The sequence below is a fragment of the Pelobates fuscus genome, chromosome 4 (assembly GCF_036172605.1).
Source record: "Pelobates fuscus isolate aPelFus1 chromosome 4, aPelFus1.pri, whole genome shotgun sequence".
Taxonomy (NCBI): domain Eukaryota; kingdom Metazoa; phylum Chordata; class Amphibia; order Anura; family Pelobatidae; genus Pelobates; species Pelobates fuscus.
In genome coordinates this window covers 172,547,642-172,569,954 of record NC_086320.1, presented here as the reverse complement: position 1 = coordinate 172,569,954, position 22,313 = coordinate 172,547,642, and the positions used below count along the sequence as shown (strand labels likewise).

General features: G+C 39.4%; 1 protein-coding gene across 2 annotated transcripts in view; it reads right to left on the bottom strand.

Moving 5' to 3' along the window:
• DUSP22 (dual specificity phosphatase 22) overlaps positions 1 to 22,313 on the bottom strand; it is a 149,313-nt gene that overhangs the window by 15,597 nt on the left and 111,403 nt on the right. For both annotated transcript variants that reach the window (XM_063451781.1, XM_063451782.1), the window contains one exon: positions 1,813 to 1,887. In XM_063451781.1, the coding sequence (XP_063307851.1) occupies positions 1,813 to 1,887 (75 nt within the window). The remainder of the gene's footprint in view (positions 1 to 1,812; positions 1,888 to 22,313) is intronic.

The following is a 22,313-nucleotide window of genomic DNA, read 5'->3' as shown; positions in this document are numbered from 1 at the left end:
AATCCATCAATAAAATCAATCTCATAAAAGGGCAAACAGCAGATGATATAGACCGAGAAGAACAAAATCTGCTGGGACTACATACTGAGATCCAGCACAAGAAGAAAAGATAATAAATATGCATAAAGTCAAATGGCACTTGCGAGGTTTGGGAGGGTATAATCACTAATATAAATGGGGAATAGGAAACTCAAAAGAAGAAAAAAACACACTAACACAGAAAATGTATGCCATATAGTGGATATGTATCTTCCCAAATTATCAGGATTACTAGTTGATCCAGCACGCAGAACTGTATTACACCTAAGACTAACGTCTTACCGGGCCTAAGAATGGCCGCACTTAACGTACCAAAGAATAGTCGGAATACTTGCCGAGGTCGGGGACAACAGAATGGGACACAACGATAAGGGAAAGCCAGAAGTCAGTGATACCAGAATACAGGGAAGTCAAACGAAACCAAAGTCAATAACCAGAAAAAAAAAGCTCAGGAACACACTCTCGGACAACCACTAAGGGAAACCACGACAGGGCAATGAGGAAAAGGCAAAAGGAGTTTAAATAAGCCTCTCTCAGATCCGATTGGCCGTACCCGACCTTTGACCCCAGAACACGCATGCAAGTTATTTACGTGACGTCACACGCACGCCGACAAAGCCGTGGGCGGACATGGGGTTACAAATTAGTGTGGATCCGCAGTGGCCGGCGTCCAGCAACATGCTACAGGAGTCAGACAAATAGCCTCTGAACGACACTACCACGTTTGTTAGCAAGGCAATACACAGATACACACAATGACACTCCTATACGTACAAACGCTGATACACATACAGATACACAGACAGACAAAGATACACAGTGGCACACACTTACACACGTGTAGATACACAAACAGACAGGTACACATACAGACACACAGATACACAGACACACACACATGCTCAATGTACACATTTTTAGCCACCCTCCTGTTTCCTATCTTTTGGGTGCAGGAGGGTGGCTTCCCTTGTGTCCAGTCTACTAGCTGAGGCTGTTAGGAGGCTGAAGTTCTCCCAGTCCACGCTCCCCTCCTCTCGGCCCTCTTCTCCGGCGTGGCTTGCTGTTATCTGGAAGGACGGGACCAGCTCTCACCTCCTTCTAGTGCTGCAATTTTTCAAAGGGCCCCTGAGAACACATTGATGCATGGACCCACTCAAGTGCACTGCCTGCACCGGCAGTACTTCTGTCGCTTATGTCACATGTTGTTCATCGGAGGTTGTATCTAGTTGTACAATTATTGAGTTTGCGAAGTAATAAAAATAAAATGGAATTCTTCCTATCTTATTAGTATTACTAATAACTGTCTTAGCTAATTATTGCGCAAACTCAATAATTGTACAACTTTACACATATACATTTATAAGAGGATTAGAGGAAGGCAGCATATCTATCAATTAATACAATTAAAGTAACGGTATAAGATGAGTTATTTTTAAAAGGAATGTGCCTTAGAATATTATATTATTTGAGGCTGTATTTACCCAATTTTAGAGATGCTAAGGAATAGATGATTGTTATTATGTCCTGATATGTAAAACCAAAGAGTTCAAAGAGAGTGTACTCTCTTTTTCTCATGACTGTAAGGAATCACAAAAATTCTTAGTTTACCTAAAACATCAACATCTTATAGTATTTAGCAGAAAACATGGATAGCAGGCTTTACTGGAATACTGTAGTGTGCCTACATATTCTGTTGCAGTATTATAACAGGATTGTAAAAACAAAATACTTTATTAAAAAATATTGTTTTGAATAGTGAAAGGAAGTACGTACCAGTGAACTAGACAGCCTTTTCCTTTCAGTCTGCATTCATGGATGAATGTAATGCTTTCTTTAAAATGTTGTATCCTGTAAGAAAACACAAAACCATTAGTGCACAAACATCATCTTCTACACATTATATGATTATTGATTATCAATTTACATTGCCATTATATTTTGCAACATTGTACAGTTTTACGATACAACACTCATAAAAGTGGGTGCACTACAAGCCAATTTCTTCTTTTCATAGAAAATGGAAATTATGGGAAAAGATGATTAAAAAAAATAATAATAATAATAATTGAATGATCTATACAGCAGAACCATTTCATTAAGCTAATATTGTTTCAATGCTTAGAGTGTCTTCTCTTTACCCCCTTCACTATGAAAATCATAGATGATTGCAAGGGTTTGCACATATACCCTAGAATCATGTATAGATGATTTTAACAATTCCAAATTGAATTAGTTTATTACCAATATACCAAATCTGTCTACTTTTCTAGTGCTGGCTCTGCTGTGACCCCTAGCAGCTGTACATGTTGTTTAGGAGATCTATAGATCTCTCTATTCCAATATATATATGCTGCTCACAAAACAGATCTGCAGTGTCACCAGGAATCCCCCACCACAGTGCCAGTGTCATGGACAGAAAAATGCCTCGATGCCCAAAATGTAAGCAGGAGGGAGGAAGAATAAAGAATAATGCACAATAGTGTTGGGAATGCTGAACACAGACACATAGCGTCCGCACGCAAAGTCACTCCTTCAACTCATTCTACACAGTCACCCCTCACACTGTCAAAAAGTTTTGGTGGTGGTTCTTTTGCAAAGCACTTGGCGCTGCAAGGATTAATGAGTTACTCCACCCAAAAAAAGGGTTTTAATAGACCCTTGCTGGTATGCATCTTTCCCCCCACTTTGTTCCCATGGCAAGTTCTCCCTGCAGCCTGATACTTATTCAGTGGCATCACTCCCCTCACTGGAGTGAGGCACCAATACCAAGTACAGACCTCTATAATAGCACCCTTGCGGTCTCCCCTGTGCTTCTCATTGACTCAGAGCACAACAGCCAGCACTTTGAGTCATTGCCTGTCATTGCCTGTACTGGTACAAATGATGGAGCTCTCCCACCGGAACACCAGGGATACCGCTCATCCACCACTGGACTACCAAGGGAGCAAAGTGGGCCCAATCTGGCTCTTTGCCCAGGGCAACCTTAATCCAGCTCTGGCAGCAACTTCAGATACATTTATATGTGTAGTGTTTCAAACTGAAACACTGAACATACAAATGGAGACATTGGTAATCTAAATGACGCTGATCCAATACTAATGACATCTTCCAACTTTCACCCAGATACCAATACCAGGTAATACCAAGAATAATAAAAACACAGACAAATATACATTGTATGCTTGTTAATTTTCAGTTTCTGTTTACTTTCTTATTCAATCATTGCTTTAGTTTCATTTGACAAAACATATATTGCTAATATCGGATTTCAGTTTTACCCACACAAAACAATATTGTGACTTTCATGTGACTGATCAAGGGATGTGCAAAGTCTGGAAAAAAAGAAAAAAAAAAAAGCCCAATAAAAAAACAACAACAACAAATTAACAGATGTCAACCAGGAATCAATGTCTGGTCATCACCTTTAGGAAACAAGGAATAGGATACTTCACATTGCCCACATGAAGGTGGCTGTATGTGCCTGTGTATGATGGTGACTGTGTGTGTATGAGAGTGACTGTGGGGGAGCTGCATGTAACAAGGTGAATGTGGTAGTATGAGTGAGATGGGCTGAGTATGACAGTATGATTGGGTGAGTGTGGGGGTGCAGTGGAGATGTGACTGTATTTGCTGCCCTACATATTATAGTTGGAATTATTCCAGAGCGGTTTCCATAAAGAGTGAACTCTAGCACTATGGATGTGCACGTATGGAATAGAATATGTATGATCATGATTCATCAGAGTACATTTCACATAAAGGTTGGTTATTAGAAGATATAGATTAACCTGCATTGCACTTTAATAAAGAAACATAATGCTATATTTATCTCTGGGAAGTAATATAAAATGCATAGCGCAAGTGTGATAAATGTAGAGTCAGCTGTGAGGTCTATAAGGTTGCATGTGATTATTTTATGCTCTCACATCAGATTTTAGATCATTCTCTCATATCAGATTTTATATAACTGATTAACATAAAATCTTTATTGCTTATTGTAGCTTATTGTATTTGTTCTGGTGTCTATAGACTGTCCCTGCAGGCTTTTCAATCTAAACACTATGAGGAGATGCGGATTGGCACAGCGCTGTGATTTGCAGCTCATGTGCAATATTCTCCCAGTGCTTTCTTATGGGAAAGTACTGGCTTAGCTGAGATCATAAAGAATGATGATATTAAAGTGCAATGCAGGCATCCTATGGAAAAGGATTATACGTGTTTTTCCTATCCACATGAAGTCTATTCAAGAATAGATTATATATTGACAGAAATAAATACTGCCAGAATGGTTAATTACCAATATTCCATGGTCAGACCACAATGCATTAATTTTGGTTATCAAAGATGATTTTGTCAGAACTAGATCTAATTGGAGACTGAATGAATATTTACTTTAAAAAAGTCAAAATGTGGATATTATACAAAAAGTAATAGAAGATTACTTTAGAGAAAATAAAAATCCTGAGACATCATTGTCAACGCTGTGGTGCGCATTTAAATTTCATAAAACTGGGTTCAGAGGAAAAAAAAAAAAACTTAGCACATCTATATATTGAATATGAAAGGTTGGAAAAACAGAATAAGAACAGTCCTTCGATTAAAAGTAGTGAAGAATTAAAATAAATAAGAGAGACAATTAACAATATCTTGATTAATAAATCTAATCTAGCCTTAGAACGTTTAAAAAGAACTTGGTATGGGGGCGGGGCCTGACCGCCGACAGGATCAGACGTGCCCCGTCTGAGCTCCTGCTTCTGGGCCGGAACATCGGTGCCAACTAGGTGCCACATGCAACCACTGACCCATACTGGTGCCCACAGCAACCTCCAGCAGCAGAGGTTCACGGGGATACCACTCAAGACCATGCCTGGCACTCCAAAGTAACCCGACGAGGCCCGAAGCACTCTGGAGCTTGAGCCGGGTAGGGACGGCCGCTCTCCCGGATCTCCGTCCGGGGTCTCGCTTCTCCCCCCCCCCCCCCTCTGGACCGGGGGGGTTATCCCGGTCCCAACCCGGTGGACACGGCAACCACAGGACCACCAAGACCCAGCAGCGTTGCCACCAAGAAGAGCGGCTTGAGCACCCTACCAAAGATGGCGGACGCCATGCGTGCCGAAGGCAATACGAGGGCCTGCAACAACAACCCAGCACTCACAACGCTTACAGGCACAAACCAGCCTGTAACCTACAAGAGTCGAGAGTAAGCCCCCAGCAAGACGAAGTGGCACGCAACTTACCATCGGGGACACAATCATGGTCTCCAACTCCAATCACCTCACCTCTGTATCCCGTCCTGAAGCAAGAGCAAGGGCGCACTTCGCATGAGGCTCGTTGCCAGACCACCTTTGATGGACTTAATCCCACTCTATAAGCACTGCTCGGCTGAAGAATCGGACGAAACTCTTGTTTGAGAGACGGACGGCTCCACAGAAGCCAAGAACACGACCCTCCTGCAACCGGCCTAGATGGCGACTTCTACACAATACCCGATATGCCACCAGCTAAGCTCTATTTTAAACCTGTTGCCCACTTAGTCTGTTTTACATGCCTCCTATTTGACTTAGCTGTACATTTGAATCAGTTATGTGTCGGCAAAGCGACGGGCTCGACCCCAGTGGCGTACACAATAAGCTGGCTTATCTAGCAGGCAACCACACAGCTGGTAGTTAAACTATGCCCACTGTGATATGCTTAACAGGCAGTCGAGCAGTAACTACACAACAATTGCAAGGGAATCTTATCTAACATGTAACTTCTAACTAATATTCAAGCAGTTCCCCCAGGTTTTAGCTACCTTATCTGATCTACTCATGTTAAGTCAGTGAACTAGGTTTGTAACTATCAGTGACCAAATACGTACGTGACTATAGCCTGCACACTCCTAATTATATGATGTGTTACTTTAACCTCGCACAAGTTTAGCATAACTATTCTCTGTTTGTTATGTTATGTTATGGAAACACTTAAGCAATGCAAGTATACACTGTCTGAATCCTTACAAAAAAAAAAAAAAAGTGCTTGACCTACTATGTACCTCTATATTAATCTGTTGTTAACACGCTGGAGGACTGCCTTTGGGGTACCTCACAAGCGAATGTCATAAATTTACGCACTACAAAAATAAAGAATTTAAAAAGAACTTGGTATTATAAAGGGAATAAAGCGGATAAATTATTAACAAATAGATTAAAAAAAGGAAAAAACTAAAAAAATTATTTCTTAAATAAAAATAAGTGGAGAAGAAGTAATCCTGTCACCAGATAAGATCGGTAATGCCTTTCAGGAGTATTATTCAGGCTTATATAATTTACCAGAGAGGAATGATACTTATAAGATCTCCGAATTTTTCTCTCAACTTAAACTCCCAGTTGACACTATTAAATGAACCTCTCACACAAAGTGAAGTAGAAATCGCTTTTAAAAAATTAAAAACAAAGAAGGCTCCAGGGCCGGACAGGTTCAGTAATTGTTTCTACAGAATTTTTAAGGGAAATATTATAGACCCGCTTACTAAATTGTTCAATTACTTTATGGTACATGGAAATATCCCCAGAGAAATGTTAAAGGCTCATATAGTACCTATTCCAAAGCCTGATAAAAACCTGGAACTAGTAACAAACTATAGACCCATTTCACTGTTAAACAGTGATATCAAAATATATTCCTCTGTATTATCAGATAGGATTTCTAATATAATACCAACAATTATTCATCAAGATCAAGGGTGGGTTTATAGCTAGTAGATCCCCAATTTTTAATATTAGAAGATTGATAGATGTCGCAGATTAAGCAACTAAAAGGAAATTACCCCTCCGTGCCCTGTCATTAGATGCCGAAAAGGCGTTTGACAGGGTAAGGTGGGCTTTATTGGAGAAGGCATTACATAGTTTTGGAATCCATGGCAATATTATTAGGGCTATTATGGCCTTATACACAGTCCCAACAGCCAGAGTTGTAAGGAGTAGCTTCTTCTCGGAATGGTTTCAAAACCTCTTGAAACTATTGAAAGATACGGGAAAAACCTTGAAAAAATGGAAGGGAATAGAGGCATCTTGGTTGGGGGAGAATAAATATGATAAAATTATATATATATATACCCAAAATGGGTCTCTCTCTTCCACATGATGCCTCTATATTGTACAGAAAATTGGCTCTCTTTAGCACACTCAATCATTCCACAGCTTTGTCAAACGTGGAGAGCATGTAATATAGCTCAAGCAATAATTACCCAATCTGACTTAGCCAAAGATCAATTTTGGTATAAAGCAGAGCAGAGCTTACTTAAAGATGAAATAAATGAAGACCTATGTTCCCTTTTTTGGAAGACAGATAATAAATATAAATACCGACAGAGACATACTTCTAAGGGCTTGATACTAAACAATATTATACCTATATGGAATAAATTAAGGAAAGATTTGGATCTACAAGATAAACTTATTACTAGTCTTGATCTTAGATATCTGCAAAATAATATAGCAGACTTAAACATACAGAGTTGGATAAAAAATAATAATAATATAGTAGAATATGGTAAAGTAAAAGATTTTAATGCTCTAGTAGATGAATATAAGCTGCAGAGTAAAGAGATATTTACTTACATGAGAATAAAGGGCTATCTTAAAGAGCATTTACCCAAAGATTACGCAGGTAAACAATTAATACTCGGACAACTATTAAAAAACCAAAATACTATTAAAAAACTGGTTTCAAAATGTTTCGATCTAATTGAAAAAGATCCGGAAAATATTATTTGCCAATAATTTTAATAAATAAATGGGAAAAGGATCTATGTAATAATATAAGATATGAAGAGTGGACGAAGGTCCTAAATCTGCTCACAAAGAATGTACATTGTCTCAACTTAGTGGAACTTCAGTACAAAATTATGAATAGGTGGTATTTAACACCAAATAGGCTAGCTAAAATGTATATAGACGCCTCCGATAAATGTTGGCGCTGTGGGGTTCAAAAGGCAGGAATGATGCATATATGGTGGGAGTGTGGATCAATTCAATTGTACTGGTCAATGATAGCATTAAAGATTAAATCACTGACTAAAATTAAGTCTGAACTAAAGCCAGATATTTTCTTGTTGCAACTATATATAATTTAGAATTTTGGCCAGTATGCTGCATTGGTAATACATATCCTGCTAGCAGCTAAAATATTAATTGCTAGAAAATGGAAATCTATTGAAGTTCCAGCATGGGAGGAAGTTAAAGTTCAAGTGATTTATCAGATAAAAATGGAGATCGGTATTGTTAAAGAACCAAACAAAATGAAAGAATGGCTCGGCATGATACAGCAAGTTTAAAGCCTGTATTAAACGTATTCAGTAAAATAGGAATGAAATAACCCTGCTTACATTGATATAAATGTATCTTAATGTCTAAAGGAATTTAAAAGGTTACTAGAAACTTATCCTGGCTCACACGCTCTCCTTAGGTGTTGTTATGTGTGATATATTATATTATGAGATTTAAAAAAAAAAAAAAGAAAGAAAAAAAAAAAGAGAAAGGGAAAAAAGGAAAAAAAAAAGAGAGAAAGGAAGGAAAGAAAAGAAAGGAAAAAAAAGGGGGAAAATAATGTACCAATATAATTAGAGATTCATGTTAAGGTTATTAATAACATCTGAATAATGTAATATTTAATGTATTTATGTCCAGTGTAATGTATTATTTTTTTATATATAATAATAAAAGTAAAATATTAAACATGAAAAAAATAAAATTTCAATGTGGAGCAATTTTAGAATTTAGCACGTTTGTCTTCTATGTTTAATAGTTCATAAACCTGATGTGTGCTACTCCTGTACAAACCCTACATTGTGATCAGCAAAGTCTACTGAGCACAACAATACCCTTCATTGTATGCCTCTGTCACTATCCTGTGAAGCTTCAATGCCATATAAAAGACTTTACCATTTCAATTTTCACAGGTAGAGTCTTGACAGATGGATTTGATAGGCCTATGTCCTATTTTAGAACACTGTAGTAGTTTAAAAGTTCAAATTACCCCATAAATACAAATATTTTTGAGAAAGTAGAAACATGGTAGTATATTTTGCTTTTATCGTTCAGCCATTTTAGCACAAATTTCTTTCACAGTTTGTGGTATGTTATTTTTGTGTTTTTTACACATGCAAATTGCAATTTAGCAGTTTATTTTAGAACCTTTGTGTGTGCTACTGTAATAAATTCACTAAATTGTGCTCAGCTATATCTCATGGGTACAGACTGACCACCTTTGCATACCCTTGTCAGGTTTTGTGAAAACACAGGGTTGAATTTATAAACTCCCCAGTGCAGTTTTTATGAAAAATTGCAAATTAAAGATGGATCTATGGTACATTTTGGAGCATTTAACACATATTGAAATTACTCAAAAAATGCATACTGTTTGCAACATCTCCTGAGTACAACAACAACCCATCTGCATACCTTTGCAAATTAACAATATTAATCCTATCCCTAAACAAAATCAAAATTCTAAACCAAACCCTAATACCAAATCTAGCCTTAATCATAAACCTTCCCCAATCCTAACCCAAACTCTTATCCAGAAGGATATTGATACTTTGGAGAGAGTTCAGAGAAGGGCTACTAAACTGGTTCATGGATTACCGGATAAAACTTACAAGGAAAGGTTAAAGGATCTTAACATGTATAGCTTGGAGGAAAGGCGAGACAGGGGAGATATGATAGAAACATTTAAATACATAAAGGGAATCAACACAGTAAAGTAGGAGACCATATTTAAAAGAAGAAAAACTACCAAAACAAGAGGACATAGTCTTAAATTAGAGGGGTAAAGGTTTACAAATAATATCAGGAAGTATTACTTTACTGGGAGGGTAGTGGATGCATGGATTAGCCTTTTAGCTGAAATGGTAGAGGTTCCACAGTGAAGGAGTTGAAGCATGCGTGGGATAGACATAATGCTATCCTAGCTATAAGATAAGGCCAGGGACTAATGAAAGTATTTAGAAAATTGTGCATACTAGATGGGCCGAATGGTTCTGCCGTCACATTCTGTTTCTAGATTTCTATACCTAACCCTAATCCTAACCTTGATTTTAATCGTAATCCTAACAGGGCCGTCTTTAACTCGTGGCAAACGGGGCAGCTACCCCGGGCCCTGCTACTGCTAGGGGGCCCAAGGCAGCTGCTCCCTTTGCCCTCTCTTCCCACAACAATTTATTTTGGGATCACCAATCCTAAAATAAATTGTTGAAGGCAGTGGGCCCGCACACTAAGGGCGGGTGGTCCATGCACTTAGGGCTACTCAGTTGGCGTGTGTCAGCAGGGGCCCGGTCGGGAGCTGTGGCCCTTTAACTGCATGTCCATGCCCCTTGCTTTTCGGTAGCATGGGTGGAAGTGATGGCTGGTCACTTCCTCCGAGAGAACACCGAGCCACGGGAGAGAGGAGGACCAGCTGTGCAGGAGGGGGCCAGAGCTTAACTCCGAGCCCAGCCACCCCAGTCAACAGGAAAGGTAAGAAGCTGGAGGTTAGCTATCAAATTGTAAATTTTGCATATGTCTCTGAGTGTGTGTGCCAGTGTCTCTGAGTGTGTGTGTGTGTGTCAGTCTGTCAGCAGGTTTGTCTGTGTGTCTAAATGTGTGTGTGTGCATCAGTCTGTGTGTCTGAGTGTGTCACTGTGCCTGTCTTTGTGTCAGTATATCTGTGTGTTTCAGTATGTCTGTGTGCCTGTCTGTCAGTGTGTCTATGAGTGTGTCAGTATGTCTGTGTATGTGTATGTGTTTGTGTCAGTATGTCTTTCAGTGTGTCAGTATGTATGTCACTATGTCTGTCTGTGTGTATGTGTGCCAGTATGTCTGTCTGTGCATGTGTGTGCCAGTATGTCTGTGTGTTTCTGTGTGTCTCTATGTATCAGAATATCTGTCAATATGTGTCTGTGCATCTGTATTTGTCAGTTTGTGTATCTGTATGTTTGTATGTATATCTGTGTGCGTATATATGTCTGTGTGTGTGTGTGTGTCTGTATCTGCATGTGTATTGTAGAAAATGAATCCTGGCACTCCAAATGAATTCCAAGAAATAGGCAATATTAGAACCAGCAGCTACATAGCGACGTTTTAACCCCTCAGGGTCTTTTTCAAGCTACTGAAGCACACACAGATAATACAATACATAGGTGCATAACTTATTATATGAGTGAATACACATGTGATACAATAATTGATCATTCACATCATTAAACATCTGAGTAAAATACAATTGTCTCACCAATCATCATCTTATAAATCACGGTTGTCAGGGAGCCTAGATGAGCACAGCCAATGAGCTTAAAATTTATTAATCCATTAAAGTACGTCACTTTAATGAATTTATCATACACAGAAGGTATCCAATAATCATTAAATAAGTAAACTAGTTAAGATGAAATTAGAAGTCTTATCTGCCACAGGTACTTACACTTCCGGGTCCTGTCACATGTGATGAGTCACTTGACTCTATTCACCCAATGAACATAATTCTGATCACATGATCAACATTGCGATCTACAAGCTTTATTTGGTCCATTCTGGTACTGGGACATATCCAGTGAAAGCACCCTGGATTTCTGGGCAAAGGGTTGAGTGCACTTCCATCAATTTTTTTACATGTATCTGCATGTGTGTCAGATTTGTATCTGTGTCCATACGTGTGTCAGTGTGTGTGTCTGTATTTTCTCAACGTGTGTATAGGTATGTCTGCAAGTGTCAGTGTGTGTATCTATGTGTGTGTATCTGCATGTGTGTCACTGTTTGTATGTGTATGTCTGTGCATGTGTGTCAGTGATGGTTTCTGTGTGTCTGTATCTGCATGTGTGTCAGGTTGTGTATCTGTATATATGTGTGTGTGTGTGTGTGTGTGTGTGTGTGTGTGTGTGTATGTATGTATGTATGTATCACAGTGTGTGTGGCAGTGCATGTGTATATGTGCATACATCTCAGCATTCTAACGCCAACACTACATACAAACACACTCCTGCATTGAAACGTTAACACTACACCTGCAGCAAGTGGAAGGCCAAATGAATTCATTGAAGTATCAGGAAGTCCAAGGGGAAAATGTCAAGGCGTCTTTGAGGAAGCTGAAGCTTGGGCGCCACTGGACCTTCCAACAAGACAATAATCTTAAGCAAAAGTCAAATTCCACTGAGGCTTGGTTGCAGAAGTAGTCCTGGAAAATTCTACAGTGGCCATCATAGTCACCTGACTTGAAAATCCCTGGTGGAACTTGAAGAAGGTGGTTGCAGCACACAAGCCAAAAGAATATTATTGAACTGGAAGCCAGTGTTTATGAGCAGTGGGCTAAGATTCCTCAGGAACGCTGCCAAAAGCTGGTGTCTGGCTATGCATTTTGTTTGCAGCAGGTCACAACAGTAAAGCGGTGCTCTACAAGTACTAAAGATGCATGCCATGAAGGTGTTGAAAAATTTTGAGACTGAAGAAGTCATTATAAGTCTCATTGTCAGTTGAATTTGGGGAAACCATTTGAAGCAGTCATTGTGTTGAGCTATATCAATTGCTTCCATTATTCCATCTTGCCTTCCACTTGCTGCAGGTTTTCAATGCCAGAGAGTGCAAAGCAGCCCCAGAGCATTACCAAGCCACCACCACGCTTAACTGTAGGCAAAGTGTTCTTTTCAATGTATATGTTTAATACATTTGAACAAGGCAACTAAGATAAAATTAGACATACATTAGTTTTTCAAACTTATTTTTCCAAGTCCCTAAGATCCAACATCTTCTGTAGCTGATATGACCCACCCCATTTTTACCTAGCAAAATAACAACTTCCTTGTTCATGCTGAGCAAAGTTCATTTAAGCAATTCTTGTATAAAAGCACTGTGGTCACATTGAGCTCATCTAAAAGCTATATAAAACTTAAAGGCTGCCAATAGGAGGTACAGGTAGCAGTAAATGTGGAGGGAACTGTGTTTTGTAAGTGTGTCTATGGCTGTATGTCAGTTTGACAGTGCATGTATATCTATAGTGTGTGATTTTTTATGTGTAGTAGTGTAGTTGTGCATTTAACTAACTACATGTGTGAGTTTGTATATATATTTGCATGTCTGACCGTGTGTGTATCTAACTATATGTGCTTGAGTTTGTATATCAGATTGTGTATCTGTTTCACAGTGTGTGTGTTTCTAACTGTGTGTGTGAGAATGTGTATGTCTGTCTGTGTGCCTGTTTGACAAAGTGTGCATTAGTGTCTGGCTCAATGTGTGTGTGTGTGTCTAACAATATATTAGTGTGGTTGACTGTGTGCTCATGCCTGGCTGTGTGTGTGTGTGTGTGTGTGTGGCTTGTGTGTCTGACAGTGGTAATATGTGTGATATGTGTGTTTCTAACATTGTGTACCTGCGTATGTGACTGTGGGTACATAACATTGTATATTTGTGTTGCACAATGTGTACGTGTGTATTCTGAAAGAGTTTGTATGACAGTTTGTGTGTACATCTGTGTTTATGGCAAGGACTGTGTATCTAGCAGAGGGGCCCCAGCCAATATTTTTTAAGTAGTCCTTAGATTTCTGATGGTTGTCCTGTGAAAAATATGCAAACACAGATATTTCTAAAATATATATATATAACATTATTAGATATTTCAATACTTATTTTTTGTAATGTATGTTAACATGTTTGGTGAATTCAAAATAAGTATGTTCTATATGTTTTTCCATTCAGTATGTTTGTGTTTTCCTACATATACACAAATAACTATAGTAGTATCTAAAGTTACAACAAAGTAAGTGCCAACTCGCTTTCAAGCACGTAGCAGACACACATATAGACGTGTATGCAAATGTTTTACCAATATGAAACAAAAAAGTACACAAAGATATTTAAAGGAAATCTATAGTAAAAAAAAAAAAAAGCTTAATATAGTATAAGATACTTTGAAAACGGAAATTATTATAATAATTAGAGTGCACCTGTCATTTAAATACGGCATGGTGCAGCATAATTTTATTATATATATATAGATAGAGAGAGAGAGAGAGAGAGAGCACTATTCGAGATTGTAGCCGTATTAGTCCAGTGAGGTAGATGTAAAAAAAACAGATAAAATTTGTATCTTGTAATACCTTTTTATTGGACTAACAGAATTTGTTAATGACAAGCTTTCGGGAGAACCTCCCTTTCTCAAGTCTAAAGCATTTTACATCTGATCTGTAGCACACATAAATAAACATACATATTTTACTTCATCAAAAAGGAAATAATTGTCATTAAAAAGATACCGTATATACTCGAGTATAAGCCGACCCGAATATAAGCCGAGGCCCCTAATTTTACCCCCAAAAAATGGGAAAACTTATTGACTCGAGTATAAGACTAGGGTGAGAAATGCAGCAGCTACTGGTAAATTTCTAAATAAAATTAGATCCTAAAAAAAATATATTAATTGAATATTTATTTACAGTGTGTGTATAATGAATGCAGTGTGTGTGTATGAATGCAGTGTGTGTGTATGAATGCAGTGTGAGTGTATGATTGCAGTGTGTGTGTATGAGTGCAGCGTGTGTATGAGTGCAGCGTGTGTGTATGAGTGCAGCGTGTGTGTATGAGTGGTGTGTGTGTGTGTGTGTTTGTGTGTTGCAGAGCCTTGGTGGGGGGTGGGCAATTTTTAATTTTTTATTTTATTATTTTAATTTTTTTTATTATTATTATTTTTATTTATTTAATTTAATTATTATTTATTTTTTTATTATTATTTATTATTAATTTTTTTTTTTTATTATTACTATCTTTTTTTTTCGTCCCCCCTCCCTGCTTGATACATAGCAGGGAGGGGGGCTCTCCTTCCCTGGTGGTCCAGTGGCATTGGTAGTTCAATGGGGGGGAGAGGGGGGCTGGCAGAGCTGTAACTTACCTGTCCTGCAGCTCCTGTCAGCTCTCTCCTCCTCCGCGCCGTCCGTTCAGCTCCCTCTGTCAGCTCACAGTGTAAGTCTCGCGAGAGCCGCGGCTCTCGCGAGACTTACACTGGGAGCTGACCGAGGTGCTGAACGGACGGCGCGGAGGAGGAGAGAGCTGACAGGAGCTGCAGGAAAGGTAAGTACAGCTCTGCCAGCCCCCTCTCCCCCAGTCTGTATTATGGCAATGCAAATTGCCATAATACAGACTCTGACTCGAGTATAAGCCGAGTTGGGTTTTTTTAGCACAGAAAATGTGCTAAAAAACTCGGCTTATACTCGAGTATATACGGTACATACTGTAGACAAAAACACAGACCCAGATTGATACCACAGAAGAAAAACTTGCAATATATATATATATATATATATATATATATATATATATAATGATTATTATTATTTTTTAAATAAAGGAAATGGCCTTTTTGGCTGTGGTACCTGTTTAGCCTGTAGAAATACCCAGAACAAGAAGAGACATTAATTTTTTTTATTTTTAAATACACAAGAGACTGAAGAATTTTCCATAAAAGATTTTATTACATGCCATTCTTCAAATGTTGTTTATTTATTGACATGCCCCTGTGGACTTAAATATGTTGGATGCACAAAATGCAATTTACATATGCGCATAGGAGAACATTTGACGGACATAGTGTTTCCCATCATTTTAGTTTAAAACATAATTTCTTCAAATTGCATTGTATTAACTAACTTTTATAAGTGCTACACTATATATAGGCCTAAAAAACGTATAAAACACTGTTTGCACAATTTTGTTTAGAAGTGTGGGTAGGGGGTACCCCAACACGAGTGTTATTAGAGCTGCTTTTTAATTCACAAGTACTTTTTAAGCGCTAATTACTTAACGCACCTCCTTGTTAAGAGGATCACCTCATTGCTCAGATAGAGTTTTTTTGTTTTTTTTTTAAGTTGCATCTTTCATATGAGCAGACATAGAAGAGAAACCCATAAAACTGTTATGGTCCCACAGTCTGGTAACAGCACTGTAAGAGACCAAAACGTGCACAGAGTCAATACCAGACACAGGGAATCGGGCCCTGTTTAAATGGGAGATGAAATGGGTATTTACTGAAGGCCAAGTACTCATGTGACCTACCATAGTTGCTCATTTGCCTCCATCATTAAAGGACCACTCTAGTGCCAGGAAAGCATACTCGTTTTCCTGGCACTAGAGTGCCCTGAGGGTGCCCCCACCCTCAGGGACCCCCTCCCGCCCGGCTCTGGAAAGGGGAAAGGGGTAAAAACTTACCTTTTTCCAGCGCTGGGCGGGGAGCTCTCCTCCTCCGATCCGCCTCCGTTCCTCCCCGTCGGCTGAATGCGCACGCGCGGCAAGAGCTGCGCGCGCATTCAGCCGGTCACATAGGAAAGCATTCATAATGCTTTCCTATGGACGCTTGCGTGCTCTCACTGTGATTTTCACAGTGAGAATCACGCAAGCGCCTCTAGCGGCTGTCAGTGAGACAGCCACTAGAGGAAAAAGGGGAAGGCTTAACTAATTGATAAACATAGCAGTTTCTCTGAAACTGCTATGTTTATAAAACAATTAGTTAACCCTAGCTGGACCTGGCACCCAGACCACTTCATTAAGCTGAAGTGGTCTGGGTGCCTAGAGTGGTCCTTTAAGGTATCATTATTTAATATGAAAAGGTGGAACCTGTATTTTTATGTTTAAATATAATTCTTAATTTTGTTTTATTTGATGCTAAATGTATTCTTAAGAAAAATTGGTGATTACCTCTCAATATTTAGAGCTTTCTCAAAATAACTGACAGATAGACATAGATACACACACTGCATACACACTCAGAGAACACAAACACTTGTGTACATTACATAGATACACACACTGCATACACACAGAGAACACAAACACTTGTGTACATTACAAGAACACATTTTCAGTAGACATACTACATACAGGTCAACACTTCCTCTGCATAAATATAAACACTGCAAAAACCTATAGATATGCATTTTAGCACACACAATAATAGGCACTGCACATCACACACACACACTCTGTGCACATACTGATACCGGAGAAACTGACGGAAGCCAAGCACAGAGAAGTGGACACAGGTTTCTTCAGGAAGGAAGAGATTCTTTATTCGATTCACCGACCGGGGCTCAGAGGGACTAATGTCACCAAAATACAACAAGATCTGAGCCCAGAACTGACTGTGTAAATGCATAATATAGACATATAGCTCCTCCTATAGTTAACTCTACCCACATATACTCTTTACACAATCAGCTGAACAAAGCCTAACTTCCCTTACATGTTAGACCACATGGCTCACCCAGAACAATGGAGGAGGGGAAGTGTTTTCAGTTTCTGCATTCCTGCATTTGCTCAATACAGTGTTGATTGTATCTTAGTTAGTCAGTTACACGTAGCTGATACACCAACATTTACACACATATGCCACATGGCAATCTTGTCCTAGTAAATTTATTTTTACTGAGATTCCACCACATTCCCCCCTTTGATGCTTCTGATATTTCACAATTCCAGATGCATCACTTAACCATAGTTTGCTTACACCTCAGGTTGCCATGAATCAGAACAGACCTCGTAAGCATCTTAGCATCATTAGAAATTCCTTCAGCACTCCTCATTCTGAATATATTCTCTCTGGGCTAAGGGTTCATACTTGCAAACAGCCATTACATGCGCAGCTGGTTTCCTTTCTGTCGTGCTCTCTATGACACTCTGTATGGACCTAATTACCAATGGAACCAAACATGGTAGAAAGAGACACACTATAATCAACATGACTCCTCCTACCAATGTCTTGATCCCTCCAAGCTGCTCGTACCTACTTCCAAACCAACTACTAGAATTGTACCCGTTCCAGGCTTAAGTCGGTACATGCGTCAGTTTAGCCATGTGGCTTGTGAGATCAGCCACTGCCTGCCCTTCCTCATCTATGTGCAGACAACAGTTGCTGAGATTGAACTTTCCACATACACCTCCTTCTATTTGCACTGGAAGTGAATGAATGACTTTATCAACAGCCCAACTGGTTTACCTGGTAAGAAGGCTATGTGCTTTACAGAGGAATCCATAATTGCCTAATGGTAGAATGAGGCTTGAATCCCTGTATTAGAATACAATAACACTTCATGGGCATACAGTTTGGCTGTTAACCAGTTCCCTCACATATAACATCCCTCCTATTGGCAATTTAGTGCGCTAAGGTAGCCTGTGCCACTCATTATCTTCCCAGCTACCTACATTCAAGGATTATAGCTTCTTTTTATGATTCACATCCTAAACTTTAACTCTCAAGGTCTCTCCTGTTTCAATTGGCAACAAGAAGAAGGATGGTTTGAGCATACCTAATACACATGCCCCTTCCCAGTCCTGTGGTAACTCCGAATAGGCTTTCTTACCACAGATCCAGTACAAATTTGCTGGGGCTTTCCAACTAGATGTAGCAGATAGGTCAAACCACACATCCTTTAAATTGGTATAAATTGCAAACGGATTAGGTGGTTCTGAGACATTTGAAGCTGACCACCAAGTTGTATCTTTTGTACTATCATTATAACCTTTTTGCCCTAGACAAGTTAGTTCTCCTACAGATGTGTTAAACATTATTCCTTTTCTTGCTATGCAAACATAACCTATAATGGAGGTCTTTAATCGCCACTCAGATTTACCTCTAACACTCATTTGATAATCGGCTTGAGAAGATATTAACTGTTCAACTGTCTCAGAACCGGAATACATTACCTCCTTTGCTTCCCATGGCCATTGGTCTCCCATGTTAGTACCTCCACACACATAGCAGTTGGTTACATTAAGACTACCATCAATGTTTTCGGCTAGATCTATAAATACGTTTTTCGCATTATGGGGGATCTTATTTTCCACACTCATCTCTTCATAAAAAGAATGGAAAACCTGATGAGTTTGGGATGCTACGGTATCGGTCTCTATCCCTATAAATAATATTGTCCCAGGATCTAAACCCGTCCCATATATTTGGAACCCAAATAAGTTACCGAACCTATCTAAAAATTGTTCAGGATTATTTATGAGTATATGGACTGGGTTACATTTCATAGACTTACAATACGGTTTGGTAGGCAACTTAGTAACAATCATATCCTTATCTGCTGTCTGTCCCCAAGTTGCCCACCCCACACAAGACCAATATGGACAATAATTATAATCCCTATCTGAGCATTTTGGACTTACGTACTTATTTTTACTACTGGGACAAATATACTTATCGTTAGACCCATACGTTCTCTCCCACTTAAGATCCCCGCATACATTCCACGGTTTTCTACCACTTGATATCGCCTTACATGCATCAAATAGCAGAACACCCGAAGAATGTACGGTTTCTAATACAGTTTTATTTATTAGGGTCCCCTGTGGATCTCCATTCCTGAGGGTCAACCAAATTGTACGGGGTTGATACTCCGTATTGAAGCACTTAGGTTCTCCTACTCCTAAATGGCATACACTATATTCTATACCTAGGTATCTACACCTAGACACATATCCCTTACACTCATATTGTGAATGCCAAATTAGAGTCTGGGAAATATGATTACATGTTATAGTAGTCTTAATGCAAACCTCACAGCTAGGAGTGTCGGTACCTCTACCTTCCTGAATATAAAAAGACACAAAAATACATATTATCAAAAACACTGCTTTCGACGTCTTCATCCTCAGTCTTCGTCCGTGCGATGGCACCTCAGCTTCCAGGATGTAAGGGCTGCAAGGAATGGAGTTCTGCTCTTCTTCACAGAGGTCCCTTCGAGACACCCTGGCTATGACACGTGGGTGAGTGGTCAGGCTTTATTATGGCCGTCAAAACACTCACGTACTAATCTATTTAAATACAATTGTAATCCCAATATCTCCTCCTCACTCCGACTGAGTCGTGCGCTTTAACCAGATTTTGCAGGGATTCTCTGGATCTGGTAGCTTGTCAGGAATCTGCCGCTGTTTTTTTTTACCCTAGAGTGATGAATCCACGGAGTCACTTCTACAACCTTTACAACTGTTGGGGTAGATAAAAGAACAACATAGGGACCTCTCCACTTGGAACCTAATGGAACAGTGTTCCATTCTTTTATCCACACTTGATCCCTGGATAGTAAGAATGAACAGGTGGATAAATATTCACAGGTAATCTATCTTGTACCCATTTCTGTACCTCCTCCATAATTTTACCCAACTCTACAACCTGCTGCCGAGTAATTCCTTCTCCCAACTGACTCAAATCCCCCCTTAAGTTACCAAGTATGGAAGGTGGATGCCCATACATAATTTTTCAGCAGTACCCCAGAAACAAAAGAAAGCATCTTTGAGGTCTAGGAAGGTATAGTAGGTTGCCCCACCTGGTATTAAAGCAAGCAGATTATAGGGGATGGGTACCACTGGGTGTATATTGACTACTGCATTATTAACTGCGTTTAGATCTTGTACAGGATGATACTCATTTGATCCCGGCTTCTGAACAGGTAATAATGGAGTGTTCCAAGGGGAGGTACAGAATTTTAGGATGTCATACTTTACACACTTATCCACATAGGTTTGTATATTTTCCTTAGCCCTCTATAATATATGGTACTAACTAAGGCTAACAGGATACGCTCCAAGCTTTAATTCAATGTGTATTGGTGGAATATTGCGAGCAAGTCCTGGAGGATTATTCTCTGTCCATATTCTTGAAATGTCAAATAAGGATTCATCACTCTTAGGGTCTGTATTTGTTATTATAGAGTAGAAGTGCCATTCTTCTTCCCTTTGCACCGATACTGATATTATGCCTGGTGATCTATTAAACTTCAGAGACGTTGATCCGTTGGGTTTAAAAGTTATCTGGGCTTGAAGCTTTGATAATGGATCTCGTCCTAGAAGCTGAACTGGACACTCCAGCATATATAGGAACTGGTGCTTAACAAGATGGCCTCCTAGAATACAAGTATGACTCCTGAGAATTGGTCTAGCAGCGCTTTTCCCAGTAGCTCCTATCATAATTATAGTCTTCCTGAAGGAGGAGCAACTAGGTTAGTTACCACAGAGTACTCAGCACCAGTGTCAATCATGAAAGAGCTCCTCTTTCCCTCTATTGATACATCGACCATAGGCTGCACTCGGCTAAAGGGGGATGGAGCCCAGTCGGTATCAATAGTCTTCCATGACAGTGTCAGCCAGACCGACAAAATCTCTATCTTCTCTATCCCTTAATCTCTGGGTAGGGGAATAGTATCTACTTCCCTGAACACCTCCTCTGTTACTACTGTCATTCCCTCCAAGACTTTCTCTATAGCCACCTCTGTAACCATCTCATAACCTTCTCTCTTGTCTTATCTATAACTTGCTTTATATTCCCTCTGTGGGCAGTCACTTTTCCAATATCCTTCCTCTCTACAATACGCACAGTGATTCCTACTTCCTCCCTTACTCAGCCTATTCTCAACTCCTCTATTCACCTCCCTTCCCTGTCTCACTACACTTATGATAGCTACAGCTAGCATATCTGCCTTCATCCTCATTTTACGTTCTTCCTCCTGCTTTGTTTCAATCGCCCTGTTCATATACACCTGACTTGCAATTTCCATTAACTGTGATATGGACATTCCTACAAATCCCTTTAACTTTAGCAATTTTCTTTTGATATCACCTTGGGTCTGGCTGACAAATGCTGAGTTGTTCATTCGAGAGTTCTCAGGGGCCTCTGGATTAAAAGGAATATATAATCTATATGACTCCAGCAATCTCTCATAGAAAGCACTAGGTAACTCGTCGGCTTTCATAAAGGAATTATGGGTCTTCCAATTAAACAGATCAGTCATGGTGAACGGGACATAAACAAATACAGGGTCTGCCAACTGTAATTGACCATTAATATCAATGTGTGGGGGACCAGGGGTAAGCTGCAGTGGCATTTGTAAATGTCAAAGTTGGAGGGCACCGGTCATTTGTCAGGTTAGGGTGGGACTTAGATAGGGTTGTTTAGTCATAGGTTCCGGTCGGGGAGTGGTGAGGTAGGTGGAAATGGCTAAATTCATTTTACTGGTCAGTAACTCGGTTAACAAAATGTTTCGGACTGGGCTAGGAGGAGCCTGACCAGTAACAAAAAATGGTAAAAGTGTATTCCAACGTCCTATACCATTGACAATTTCATCCAGTTGTATTTCAAAACTAATTTACTGTTACTAAAGGCACACAAGGCTCAGTAATTATAGTGTTATGTCAGTGGTTATGGTGTTTTCAGTGGTTATGGTATTATCAGTGGTTTTGGTATTGTCAGTGGTTATGGTGTTTTCAGTGATTATGGTATTG